Below are 14,227 nucleotides of genomic sequence, written 5' to 3'. Positions count from 1 at the left end.
ATTTGTGAAACGAAAGTCGAATCCCAACAAGTAAACCTACGGCCAACCCATATTGATCATTGATTTAGTAGTAACCTAGCATAGTAGGACAAGCAATGAAACACAATATGGACCCAAAACTCAATTCGAAACGAATAACATTACCACATAAAAAACCAAAATCAACTTTGACCGACCCATTTCGTTGACTAACAATCGTCAAATGCACCTCCAAAAACTCCGATTCCAACTCCACCGTAAACTCCTCAGACCCATCTCCACCACCACCCACACCACCACCACCACCGCTGCTCCGCCGTCAGATTCTCTCTCCTCAACTGCAACATCCATAGCAAACCTCATCCTCTCAACAGAAAATCCAAAAACCCTCTCAAAAACCCTACTTTCATCCCCAAATTTCATCTTCTCTGAATCCCTTGTAAATCAAACCCTAAAACTCCTCTGGAACCATGGCCCAAAAGCTCTTCAATTCTTCACTATCCTCGAAAACCACCTCCATTACTCTCACTCTCTCTCCTCCTTTCATCACGCCATTGACATATCTGCTCGTTTACGCGATTTCACTACTCTATGGACTCTAGTCTCTCACCTTCGTTCTCGTAAATTGGGTCCCACTCCATTAACTTTCTCAATCATCATTGAAAGGTATGTTCTTTCTGGTAAACCTGATAAAGCTGTTCATATTTTCTTGTCTATGCATAAACATGGTTGTCATCAAGATTTGAATTCCTTTAATACCCTTCTTGATATATTATGTAAATCTAAAAGGGTTGAGAAAGCTTATGGTTTGTTTAAGGAGTTTAAGGGTAAATTTGGGTTTGATGTTGTTAGTTATAATATTATTGCAAATGGGTGGTGTTTGATTAAGAGGATTCCTAGAGCTTTGGAGGTGTTTAAGGAGATGGTTGAGAGGGGTATTGATCCTACATTGAGTAGCTATAATATAATCTTGAAAGGCTATTTTCGGACGGCGCAGACGAAGGAGGCGTGGGAGTTTTTTAAGGAGATGAAGAAGAGGAGGTGTGAGATTGATGTGGTTACTTATACTACTTTGGTTCATGGGTTTGGTGTTTTAGGGGAGGTTTCTAGAGCTAGGAAGTTGTTTGATGAGATGGTGGATGAAGGGGTTCTTCCTAATGTTGCTACTTATAATGCTATGATACAAGTTTTGTGTAAGAAAGATAGTGTTGAGAATGCTGTTGTTTTGTTTGAGGAGATGGGTAGGAAGGGGTATGTTCCGAATGCGATGACTTATAATTTGTTGATTAGAGGGTTGTGTCATGCTGGGGAGATGGAGAGGGCAATGGAGTTGGTTGGGTTGATGAAGAATGATGAATGCCATCCAAATGTTCAGACTTGTAATTTGTTGATTAGGTATTATTGTGATGTTGGGGAGATTGAGAAGGGTTTGGATGTGTTTGATTTGATGGGGTCTTGGGAGTGCTTACCCAATAAGGATACATACAACATTTTGATAAGTTCCACTTTTGTTAGGAAGAAATCCAAGGATTTGGTCGTTGCAGGTAGGCTGTTGGTTGAGATGGTGGAAAGAGGATTTCTTCCTACGAAGTTTACCTTTAACCGTGTTCTCAATGGGCTTCTGGTGACAGGCAACCAAGCTTTCGGTAGAGAAATTCTGCAATTGCAGAGTAGATGTGGACTGCTTCCTCGGAACTTCAGATTATAAAAGCTTAGTGGATGAACTCTTAATCTTGAACATACTTGTCTGACATATGATAATCTGGAGGGCTTTCTGATGCATCAGCAATTCAGCAGTTGCTCGAGGATATTTTCCAACTACTCTCTTCAATAAACCTATAATTTCTCTGTGATCATGATGGCTACGAACCAAGTTCTTTCAATGTAAATTACTATGTAACCGAGCAGCAGATCCTGATTTGAAATATCAGTTGATTGAGTTCCATACTTGTACTGAATTGAACTCATGAAGCTCTTGGGGACGGAGAAAACTGGATTAGATTGAATCACTTTAGTGCCTGCATACTTTCCTAACTTGGGATCTCAATATCCGGTGCTGTGGTTGCATATATAGGATGTGCACTTTGTAACAGGTACTTTTCCCATCTTCTAAAATCACTCCATTCTTTAACATAAGGATTATATGCTAAATTATTTGTACATTTGGTATAATGTCCACTGCCTTTTTTTTTTCTGAGAAGATTGTAATGTAATTCCGCTGTATTCTAATGAAATAAAGTTTGTACAGAGCATATTTTCTCTATTGGCTTCTTATCATCTCCATTGCGCATAGCATTAGACACCACTTGGTAATTTGCCAATCTGAATGACAGCATTGAGCGCATGGATGTGAAAACAAATATGATAGTATCACATGAAAGTAGCACCCATTAGGCCAATCTCAGCAAGAGTTTACAATCGTCCATATACTGAGGAGGTTTGACTGAGCATCCTCATTCGTACCTGAGTTGAGCAAATGCCGTTGGAGTCTTGTGGTTATCCACAGTTTTAGAGTAGCTTCAGTCTAAACTTTCCTTTTAAATCATGAAAAGAAAGTATATATGTTTTCACTAGTTGAGCTATGTTTTCGAAAAATTTCAACAGGTAGTATCATTGTGTAGTGACAACTACATGTGTTTGGTTTTATTCAGAATAAATTTGCGAATCTGCGTATCTAATTTTAGTATACTATGTTACTTTATGGTCTATGACATCTGATAAACGTTAATTGCAAGATTTGCTAAATACTATGTTGAAGTTCGAACACAAGGCAAAAGTAGCAATGTCAAATAGTAGCTCTTTAGATACTTGATAGTTGATACTCTTGTTGGTAAAATCACAACCCACAAATGCACCCCAAAAAGCAGTAAACATTTCCCATATAATCAAGAACTCTCTCTCACTCGCTTTCTTTTTCTATCAAGTTATCGGAGACACCAGTATTGGACTACTGCTAGTCTGCTATTGATGTTAAAAGTCGAAGCAGGCATCCATAACGCAGCAACAGCAAAGAGCAGCCAAACTGCACATCAAATAAGAAACTATCACTTCTTGAGAAATGTGAAGCAGATAAGGTGTTTAGCAATCAAAAATCTTATCAAGTTGTGAGGAAGGAGCCATCAAACGAAAAATACTACTTCCTCTGTTTCGTTTTAAATGCAACAAAGGGGTATTATTTATGAGATAAAAAATATTCTTTTGTTTCATTTAAAACGAAACAGAGGAAGTACTACTGATTCAAATAAGTTAGTTTTTGAGTTGTTTCTCTCTGTTCTTTTCATCAATAAGCACATTGAGGCCATGTCGTCTCATATAATGTTGGATGTAAAGGTGGTACAAGATGGTTAAAATTATTCAAGCCTCATATTTTGTTTTAGAACCTCCAATTTACATTGAATGTATTAACTTTTATCACTTTTCTCTCATGACTTGACCCTTTTGAGCATTTGTTTCCCTTTATCAAAGAACTACATAGATTTAGCGTTCCAATAGAGAATTCATGGATCTGCCATTGCAAAAGCAGAGTCTTTTTATTCATGCTATCAGAAAACAGTCCAAAGAGAAAAACAAAAGGGAGGGAAGTTACCATCCTTCCATGAAACCAACTTGCTTCTTCTGCTCTTGTTGAGGAGGCGGTGGCGCGGCATACTGAGGGGCATATTGTGGAGGAGGGTACCCTTGTTGTGGGTATCCTCCCTGTGGAGGTGGTGGGTATCCTTGTGCAGGGTACCCTCCTGGTGGCGGGTATGCTTCTTTGGGGTAACCCTGATCTGGAGGCGGGTATGCTTCTTTGGGGTAGCCCTGATCTGGAGGCGGGTAACCTTAATATCCCCAAAAGAAAGATATAAGACCATAATAAGTTACACTCAGAAAAGCTGAATAATACATACTGATACTGATAATGATAATGATAATGATAATGATAACGATAATATTAATGACAATGAAATTCATGAGAGCGCGACAAATAAATTGAAGAGAGAAATCAAACGGGAAATGGAAGAGTGAATAACCTTGGGGAGGAGGGTAGGCACTCATCTTTGTATCTGCTAAGCTGGTAGCTGCTTCTGTTGTTTGTTGTTTTGATGGAGTAAGAACTGCAAGGAATAGGATGCTGTAATTTAAAGAGCAACCACCGCGGTTTCTACGCGGCTATACCTTTCTTTAAACTAATGGAATTCACATATTCTTGTTGTTTTGTTTCTTTTATTATTGGCTTTTCTCCCCACTCACATACTTCTTTTTCCTATTTTGTTTGTTCAGATATAAACTACTATTATTTGTGTTGTTTCAAAAGAAATTGTATTATATACTTCAACATAGCCGAAAATTAGCCTCGAAGGCTCCAATTCCTTCAAAGGGAAATCTGCCTCCAATGTTTGAAGTAGGTAGATCCAATGTTATTTTCTTGGTTATTCACAATTTATCAGTGTTAAAATCTATGTTACTCAGACACGGATTGAGTGTTTACTCGGATATGGGTGCTCAAGTGTCTGACTTGGCTATTTTGTAGAAAAAAGTCAAGTTTTTAGTTTATAATGAAATATCCAAGTAAAGTGTCGTGTCGGACACGGCACCCCGTTTTTGAGGTAAATGAAGGTGTCGAAATACACTGGTTAAAATAGCCTCCAAATGACAATGAGTAGAAACTAATTCTGATTTTTAAGTGTGTTTTTTTTTTGTTGGTTGGTAAGGACAAATGCTCTACCAAGAGTGCAACCTCGCACAAGTCAAACATAGTCCATCTTTACCGGAAAGGCCTTTTGGGAGGGGGAGAAAGAAAAAACCCTTTTTCTAAAGTGTCTTTAATGGAGTTTGATCAAATACAAACTTTGATTAGTGGAGTAAGCCATCCTTAATAGTTTTGAATGTGCTTATTTCTACCTAGTTGTATAATGAGGATTCGGGACGTAATATTATGTAATTTACTACTTGTAGAGTTTTCTGTAAGAAAAAGAAGTAAAATTAAAGGGATGAAGCTTAGGCAACAAAAGTGTCTTGACTTTACTAATGAGGTGAAAATAGATCTAGTTATTTATGCATCAAAATTTAGTAGTGCACATATCTACATTGTTTATGTGAAGGGCATCTTTAAATGACAATGAAGTCAATAAATGGTTGTATTACTTTTTTTTTTCTTTTTCTTCTCCCTTATAATCCAGTCCATATAATGTCTTTTTCGGGATTAGAGGTAATGTGTCTCAGGTACATCAATTAGTAGGCATGAGAGGATTAATGTCGGATCCACAAAGACAAATGATTGATTTACCTATTCAAAGCAATTTACACGAAAGACTCTCTTTAACTGAATATATCATTTCTTGCTATGGAGCCCGCAAACGAGTTATGTGTTTGGTTATCTTCAGAACAATTAATATTTGCCCATCTGCGAATAAATCTGAGACTGGGAAGTGAGAATTCAAGAACAGTTTTCTTTTGTCTAATCAGCCAAAGGACTTCAATGTCTAATTATAGTAACGAATTCCTACTTTTTTTGGTTCAGATGGACGCTATTGTTTTCCATCAGTGCTTCATGCTGTTGTTTGACATTGGTGATATAAAGATTGCACTGGAAAATCTTGAGATCCCTAATATCAGTGGAGATATCACCTGTCAACTGAGTAGTTCTCCAGAGTCTGCACCTTCTGAAGCCTACTTGAATTTAGTGATCTAGTATGTAAGACACTAAGACATGAAATCTCTTAATTTGTAGGCTGGGAAGAGCAATGTAGCAACTACTATGAAACATCAAGCATAGGTACTCCGTTTTGGCATCCGAATTGGTACAGGTATACAAGTATGTATGTTCAATTATTTTTACTAATTCGCTAAAATTTATTAATATTCAGTTTACAAATTACAATACCTGTGTCTTCTATCTACTTAACCGCCGTATCATGAACCTGTAACGTGTCTGTACCCATTTATATATTGGAATTCAAGCAATCTAGTCTAGCAACAGACGAACCTAAAGAAATATAGATGTTGCTTGGATGGCCAAGGTACGGCAGATAAAGTGAGATACAAAGACCATAGTCTTCCATAAACTCGGTTATATTTCTTCCGTTTCATATTACTCGCTACGCTTCTCAATTCACTGACTTTTAGGCAATTTTTGTAGAAGAAAAAGATAGAGAGTAGAAAGAAGAGGGACTCATGTGAGAGGAGAAATACAGAGAGTTTATTGCCCAAAAAGGAAGTGTAGCAAGTACTGTGAACGGAGGAAGTATAACCAGTTTGTTGAAATTGAGAATTTCCATTACTTCTGGAAAGAGTATGTGATTGAAGTTGCGAATCGCAAAACACACACCACTGTGGATACTTGTACTGTTGTTTAGTAAAAACACAAATAGAGAACGAAGCTGAGGATCCACACACAAACATAATTAAGAAAAGAAGAGACAACAATGATAATAAACATTTTCACGGGAAGGTCCAAAATTTATATAATAATCAGAAGATATCACAGCAGGCTTCCAAAACGCAGCAACAGCAAAGAGCAGCCAAACTGCAGATTACAGAAAAAGTATGTTAAATGGCATAGATGTCAAACTAATTCTCAATTCAACATTTTGTGTATTGTATATTGTGTATCGATAATATGGCACCTGTGAATCTAACCCAACTTGTAACGCTCAAATTAGAAGTACATCATAAAACAACATCTAAGAGCATGATGGACACTATGCTTCAAGTCATGTTCTTTTCATGCCTTCATTATATGGTTACTAGCTTTACCTGCATGCAATGCGTGCGATAACGTGTGATAACATATGAAATAGAAAATAAAATTAATTGGGTTGAAACATTGTCTTTTGTTTTCTCAATAAACTGATGTTCAGTTTAAATGTCTAACTTTTCCCCCTTTTTTCGTTCAAATGAAACAGTTAGTTATTCACTTTTTTTTTCTTTTATTCCTTTTTCTATTGTTTGGTGTCCCCATGTATAGAGATGGAAATGGATCGGGTTCGGGGCGGGTGGATCGTCACCCGCATTCACCCGCTTCACCCGATCCATCCATCACCCGCATAAATGTTCACCCAAATCCATCCATCCATCACCCGCGGGTGAAACGGATGGATCGGGTGATTATCGGGTGAAGGGAGAAAAAAATCCAGTAGCCCAACAACATAAAACCCACAGCAATTTGCATAAGAAAATAAGTTTTATATTTATGTATATACATATATATATATATATATATATATATATACATATATATATATATACATATATATATATATACATATATATATATACATTATATATATATACATATATATATATATATATATATATATATACATATATATATATATACATATATATATATATACATATACATATATATATATATACATATATATATATATATACCCGAACCCGACCCGAATCCGTCACCCGTTAACCCGTCACCCGCCTCTCATCCGTTTAAACCGGGTTTCCATCCGTTTAATAGTGCGGGTGAAGCGGGTGATCGGATCATCCGCTGGATATTTCCATCTCTACCCATGTATTACCTTATATAATAGAGATACCTCCATGTTGTTTTAGGGTGGTTTCATCATACTCTCAAATCTCATGTGTTTGTGTAGGATCTAAACAATTTGCACTCAACTTGAGATTTGGACAGTATCATTTGGATACTCAGGATTTCAAATGGAAAAGCAGTTACTTTTAATAGAAGGGTGTTTAAATGCAATCAACAGTCTTATTAGAACTTAGAAGGGAGTATTGATTAAGGAATCATGAAAGGGAAAACACAACTTTCACACTCCATCTAACATTTTTTCTTTGAGGGGGATTCTCAATCTAACTTACTTCCTTTGCTCCTATTTAATTGCCAACACTTCTAATTTTTGCACTATTCACAATCACTCATATAACTAACTTACTTTTATGTTTTATATGTATGGAAACATATAGGTTATGTTTGGCAACACTAGCTGAAATGAAGCTGAAATTGATAAGGTGGCTGAAACTGATTAGGTAATAGCTGAAACTGTTAAGGTGCTGAAACTGATAAGTTAGCTGATTGCATAACTTGTTTGGTAAAATTATTTATGAATTTAGCTGATATATCTTTTTAAACCTAAAAAAAATATCTTTTTAGGCTTAAAAAGATAAAAGAAAATTAAAAAATTTCAGCACATGATCTCAGACGCTATATTTTACTCTAACTCAATTTCAATTAAATTTTGGACTTCAATTTTAATAAAATTCCTCTACCAAACACTACTAAACACCTTAAAATCGTAGCAGCTTATCATTTAAATCACCCGAAAATGCTTCCCCAAACAAAACCTATACTCAAGTGGATCTTATTGGATTCGTCTTAATGTTGTAATATCCAACTTTTTTTAGTGTCGCAATTAAAGACAAAACAGATCGAAACCCAAAGAGAGAGATAAAGGGAGTTACCATCCTTGCAAGCAACCACCGTCCTTCTTCTGCTCTTGTTGAGGTGGCGGAGGCGCAGCATACTGAGGGGCATATTGTTGAGGAGGGTACCCTTGCTGAGGAGGGTACCCTTGTTGAGGGTACCCTCCAGGTGGCGGGTATCCACCTTGATCTGGAGGAGGGTAAGCTACATATCCCCAAAATAAAACATCAGAACAAAAAATGCCAAATGAACATTCAATTTAAACGTTGAACAAGATGATGATGATAAATAAAAAAATATATAGATGATGATCAAGCAGCAAATCAGCAGTAGAAATCACAGAAACACAAAAACAACTAACCTTGAGGAGGTGGGTAGGTATTCATTTTAGTCTGCTAGTTGCTGAATGTTCTCTGTTTTTGTAGATGATCAGATATTTTTTGGTAAAAAAAGAAGAAAATCGAAGATGAGAAATATTGGGAGTTGCTGTGCTCTGACGTCTGTGTCTGTGGACTGTGAGTTGTAGTCTTCTATTTGTCACAAAATGGGATATTTTTCGTCGAGTACCAGGAAAAGGTTTAGGATCACCCTCTATTTTAAAGACCAACAACTACGGTCTCTACGCGGCTCTACGTTTCTTTTAATAAGTTTTGGAATTTCCAGGTTTCTTGTCGTTATTTTACGCCACATTTTCTTTGTACCGTGGGTTTTTTTTACCCGTGACCTCTTGCTATAATACTTGATGCAATTATCATCTCAATCAACTTTTAATCATGTTTTACGTGTTCACATTATTATATTTGTACCTTTTAAATATTGAGTTATCATTAATATATTTAGTGGGTATACAAATAAATGCATATCAAGTTCGGAAATACAATACCAACCCGAGACAACAGCCGAGCCTAAGGGCCTGTTCTCCCCAGCTTATTTTCAGTTCAGTTCAGTTCAGTTCAATTCAATTCAGTTCAGATCAGTTCAGTTAAGACCAGTTCAGTTCAGTTCAGTTCAGCTCTTGACAATACTTTTACTCTCACATATCACTATTCATTTCAGTTCAGTTCAGTTCAATTCAGATCAGTTCAGTTCAATTCAGTTCAGTTCAGTTCAGCTATTTTATGCCGAAGAGAACATGTCCTAAATACTAGTAAATATATTAAAAAGCGTGCATGACGATGTATATACGTCACGTGACATCTCTGTTACTCCACCAGAATTGTTGAATGTGTATAAGTTTTTTTTGTCAATTAACAAAAGTAAAATTAGCTTGTAACAAGATTTGAACCCGTGATCTCTTGATATTATACCTGGCACAATTTACCATCTCAACCAACTTTTATTCATGCTTTAAATATCTAATTATTATATTTGTACCTTTTAAACGTTGAGTTTTCCTCAATATATTTTAATGAGAATGGAGAAAAATACATATCAACTTCGAAAAACAGTATCAATCCGGAGCTAGCAACGCTCAGTCCCAGATACTAGTTATATTTTACAGTTGGGTTCGTCTGAAAATATATATGTCTAATGCTATTTTCTTGCTCATTTAAAAGGTTTATATTGTGTATGTAGAAAAAAAGAAAATTATTGGTGAGTGAAACCTGTCTGAGTCGTATAGTACTCCTACACCTTTACTAAATTTCACACCCACATAATATGTTCTGATTTGAAATCCATTTTGGAGCGGATATTCGATTTAAAATTCTGGATTTTGGATACCAATACAGATTTTGAGTTTTTGATTTTTGGATGTCCAATATATGAAAATCATCTAAATTTATGTGCTTTTGATTTTGAACTTTTTTTCTTTGTACATCCCATACTGAATGCACATCCAATAGTTTGATACTGAATGCCACGAAAAGCTTAGTCTCTGAGGGATATCGATTTTAAAGATAAAATCTTGCTAACGTACTTTATTGCAATTTAATTAATGATTAAACTACAACGCCTATTAAATTCAGGTGAAATGCAATAAATAGAGTAAATAATAATTAATCTTTTAATTAAAGTAAAATATTCACATACATACCACAAACTTTAAGAAAAGATTTTACAACACATATGAGGATAAGCCAAACAAGACAACTAAAGGAAAAAACGAAGATTGTTACCTCTATGGCTTCTTGCTTCAATCGGAGAATTACAGATGTTGACACCAGGACATATTCTAATTCTAATGAATCAGAATAGGGTTGGCTATCCGTTCTTGGATCACATTATTTTAGAAGATAATAAACCCAGGACGCTTTCATTTGCTTCAAAATCTACCCATCATTTGCACTGGCCTTTATCCAGCAATTAAAGGTTCGATTTCAAGAGTGGACACAAGAGCATGGTTTTTGCGCATGAAACCTTCCATGACAAATGGTCCAAGAACAAGATATTTTCCTTCTTGAGATTGACTTCTTATGAAACCATTTCCTTTAATTTGACGGAGCCATGTCCACTGCCTTATTGGCTTGTTGGGACTCTGCCATCAACTACTTCTTGTTTCGACGGAGACCAATGACTGCTTCTTTTTGCAAATTATTGATGTATAGAGTTGGAGGAGTTGTCATTGGAAATGAATATTACTAAATCTTTCTTATGCCTTTTGTTGCCTTTTAGCTAAAGCTGGCAGAAAGAAGCTAAGAGTGCATGACGTGATGAAGGTAGATTCTAAATATGGCAGACTCTATTGGGCCATCGTGTAGACAAAAGGGTTCCCCCCTCACACCTCTTCAGAGGATGAAGATGACGCTGGCTATGATCAAGGGGTTTCTTATGAAAATGTTTATACTGTGGAGGACATTCAGACCATGGGGAACAACGGAGGAAATTGACCCTTTTAAGAGGGATGCAATGAAAAGAGATTACAATTGTCTCTCTGCCTTCAAGGACACTCAACCCTATGAGCTAGTGGAGCCTGTTTAGAAGGCTACCAAAAAGAGAGATCACATATACAGTTGCCTTTCTGCTTCCAAACCTTTGAGATATATCAATAGGAACATCCCGAGTTAGAATCATCTTCTGAGGTACAACAATAGGTGATCTCCTCTGATGATGATGATGTTAAGACCATATATCAAATCTTTCCTAAAATCAAACTTTCAGGGGTCAAAGCAGGTATGGATACCACCTTTTACTCTCTTTTGCAAGAAGTTTATTCTCTGGAATACTAACCTGTTTAATTTCAGGTTCCTCTGGTTTGAAAGAGCCTAAGACCTCTAGTGATCCTTCTTCTGAGAAGCTATCACCTCTTGACTCTACTAGCCAACCTTCAGTAAACGTTTCTAAAGTGGTTGACCAATATTGAATTCAGAAGGTGGTTCTATTAATTCCCATCATCAATCATCCCACTTTCCTATCAAGCGATATTGCCCCCTAGTTGGAGCCTATTGATATCCCTTCTTTCGAAGGACGTGCTGCGCCCCAATTGAAAGAAATTGAGCATCTTAACATGCAGTACCCTTGCTTCATCAGTTTAGGTGGGATCCTTTGGAGTCAATTTCTTTAGATGTTGAAATTCCAAGCTCTCTTGTTGCTCCAACAATCATACCAAGCCCTTCTACTGCTAGGAGTGAGGTTTCAAAAGATGTTATTTCCTTAAAGATCACACCCTTGAGGAGAAATACCGAGCTTTTGACTACCTCTATGTTCAAAGGTTCATCATCAATTTCACAATTCCCTTCTGGAACTGGTTTGCCTTTCCTTCCTCGCAAATTCATTGTAGACTTCCTCTATATGAATCTATATCCTCATAATTTGGACTGGTGGCATGATCGTTGTTTCTTTTGAAACGTATGAAGCTCTTGGAATACAGAAACTAGACTAGATAGATTCACTTTAGTGCCGGCGTACTTGCCTAACACGGGATCTCAATATTCGGTGTTGTGGCTTTATATATCTGATCATATGCACATTGTAACATATGTACTTTACCCATCTTCTAAGCTTACTTTATCTTTTAAACATGAGAAAAATGTAGTACACAGCCTATTGTTTGTACGTGTGCAATAACGTCCACCGCCTTTTTTCTTGGAAAGAAGAAAGTAATATTATGCTCTCTGTATCTTGATGAAAATAAACTTTATATTGAGCATAATTTCTGCATTGGCTTGTTATCATCTCCATTGTGCATAGCAATGAAGTTCGCTTTGTAATTTGACAGATTTAAATGACAGCATGGAGTGCATAAATGTCAAAACAACTAGCATATTATCACATAAAAATAACACCCTTTAGGTCAACTAAAGCAAAAGTTCACAACTTTGATTGCATCCTCATTGGTATCTGAATGATCAGATGCCCTTGGAGTTTTGTGGTTGTCCACAGTTAGAGAAAATTCAGTTTAAACTTTTCTTTTTGAATCGTTAAGAGAACGTTCAAAAAAATTTCTATGTTGATGTTCAAAGATCACCATAGATGTTATTGATCAGTTCAATTTGGTCAGTTAATGTAGATATGGTCATATGGATAGTATACTAGGATTTCATCTCTTGTTGCTTTTGTTTTGAGTGAGATACTGTCACTGAAGATGTTACGGTTAAGTGGATTGGATTGGACTTTGTCAAATTCAAATCCAGTCTAATATTTTTGGACTCGAGATATTGAGTCCAAGTGCGATCAAATATCTTTTGAGTCCAGTCCAGTCCAATATGACACAATCGCAAAATCATATTATGAGATTATTTCATATGCAACATGTGAGAAAATCGTATTGTCACGATTGTGACTAGACAACCAACTGTCCCTTTGGTTGCAATTCTTTTGCCATAAAAAAGTCTGTGGAGCCTATTATGTTCTAACAATTATGTGTTGCTCAACTCACTTGTGTCCGAACCCATTCGACCCCGGAGTTTTATGAGGGTTCATGATAAAAAAGACATCTTTGATGTCTACACATCAGTAAATGGGGCTAAAAGATTGGAGACATTTGTTGCGGAGATAATAGGTTGTATAAAGGAAAGATCCATTGGCCTTTAGGAGGAAGACGAAGATGAAAATCGTTCTTTGAAGGAGCTAACCAAAAGGTTGTGTATCCCTTTCGATCCTATGAATCGACCCACTGGTCCAAGTCGTCATTTTTAAGTCGGTAGATAAAGGTGTTAATAGTTCGTTTTTTCATTTTATTGTGGAAGAATTTTGAGTTTCTATCTCCTTGAGATAACCATTGTTTTGAACTAAATTATCCCCATGTAGATTGGCCGAAAAGAATTTCTTGTTGTAATATGAGTCAATTAATACGCTGAATAAAGAAAGAATTAAATAGTTGAGCCAAAAGCCTTTTGTCCATAGACTTAAAATATATTGCTCGAATCGCCAACGTACGACAAAAGAAAAACTAGGTCGGTCGGACAAATATGAAGACCATGGCTAAGCAAGTAGTTGCTGATCTTTATTTTTATTTTTTTAATTCAGAGGCTGGATACAAGACTAACCAACCCAGAAGTAAATACACATTATATTGTTAGAATGAGATTCGAACCATGGGCAATATGTTGTGATTTGGGGTGATACTCCATTAAGCTACCACCTCCACCTCGATCAGTTGTTAATCTTTATGGTATCTTTCATATGGCGGCGTTCTATATATCTAATTTAGTACAGTCAATAAACTCGAATTATTTTTTGAATTGAAAATTGCCAACTACCGAACCTATTTATTTAAGGAAATCGCCAAACCACCGAACCTATTTTATTAAAGATGTAACTCACCCACTTAAATTAACGGATCAAAAAAAGTTTGATATATACTAATCATTTCGTGTATGATATATTGATATGTATCATACTAAGCTTGTTATCATGTGAAGTCAACTTTTGCCAGATCTGCAATCTACCATTATTGTCGTTGATTACCATCTTTTCATATGAAGC

General features: G+C 36.2%; 3 protein-coding genes across 5 annotated transcripts in view; 1 reads left to right on the top strand and 2 right to left on the bottom strand.

Moving 5' to 3' along the window:
- The first annotated feature begins 10 nt into the window (after nucleotides 1–10).
- Nucleotides 11–6,269, top strand: LOC104904858 (pentatricopeptide repeat-containing protein At1g74900, mitochondrial). 3 transcript variants are annotated; one of them, XM_057392075.1, is made up of 2 exons: nucleotides 11–2,072; nucleotides 5,483–6,269. In XM_057392075.1, exon 1 carries the CDS (start codon nucleotides 203–205, stop codon nucleotides 1,685–1,687), a length of 1,485 nt encoding a protein of 494 aa, XP_057248058.1. In that variant the 5' UTR covers nucleotides 11–202; the 3' UTR covers nucleotides 1,688–2,072; nucleotides 5,483–6,269. The 3 variants fall into 3 exon arrangements, with proteins under 3 accessions (XP_057248058.1, XP_048492182.1, XP_048492181.1); XM_048636225.2 differs by lacking the exon at nucleotides 5,483–6,269 and adding an exon at nucleotides 2,904–3,404; XM_048636224.2 differs by lacking the exon at nucleotides 5,483–6,269 and adding an exon at nucleotides 2,228–2,665.
- Nucleotides 2,757–14,227, bottom strand: part of LOC104904859 (cysteine-rich and transmembrane domain-containing protein WIH2) — a 29,972-nt gene continuing 18,501 nt past the window's right edge. Inside the window, exons 2-4 of the mRNA XM_010693259.4 lie at nucleotides 3,993–4,062; nucleotides 3,566–3,800; nucleotides 2,757–3,001 (exon numbers count right to left, since the gene is read on the bottom strand). Of these exons, the coding sequence (XP_010691561.1) occupies nucleotides 2,950–3,001; nucleotides 3,566–3,800; nucleotides 3,993–4,017 (312 nt within the window). The 5' untranslated portion in view covers nucleotides 4,018–4,062 and the 3' untranslated portion in view covers nucleotides 2,757–2,949. The remainder of the gene's footprint in view (nucleotides 3,002–3,565; nucleotides 3,801–3,992; nucleotides 4,063–14,227) is intronic.
- Nucleotides 6,239–8,955, bottom strand: LOC104904861 (cysteine-rich and transmembrane domain-containing protein B). Its single transcript, XM_010693260.4, has 3 exons — nucleotides 8,724–8,955; nucleotides 8,401–8,566; nucleotides 6,239–6,487 (listed from the first exon to the last, which is right to left on the bottom strand). Exons 1-3 carry the CDS (start codon nucleotides 8,746–8,748, stop codon nucleotides 6,433–6,435), a joined length of 246 nt encoding a protein of 81 aa, XP_010691562.1. The 5' UTR covers nucleotides 8,749–8,955; the 3' UTR covers nucleotides 6,239–6,432.

Source organism: Beta vulgaris, chromosome 9, assembly GCF_026745355.1.
Source record: "Beta vulgaris subsp. vulgaris cultivar EL10 chromosome 9, EL10.2, whole genome shotgun sequence".
NCBI classification, from domain to species: Eukaryota; Viridiplantae; Streptophyta; class Magnoliopsida; order Caryophyllales; family Amaranthaceae; genus Beta; species Beta vulgaris.
Note: the sequence above shows the minus strand (reverse complement) of the source record. Positions and strands in the feature narration are given on the sequence as shown.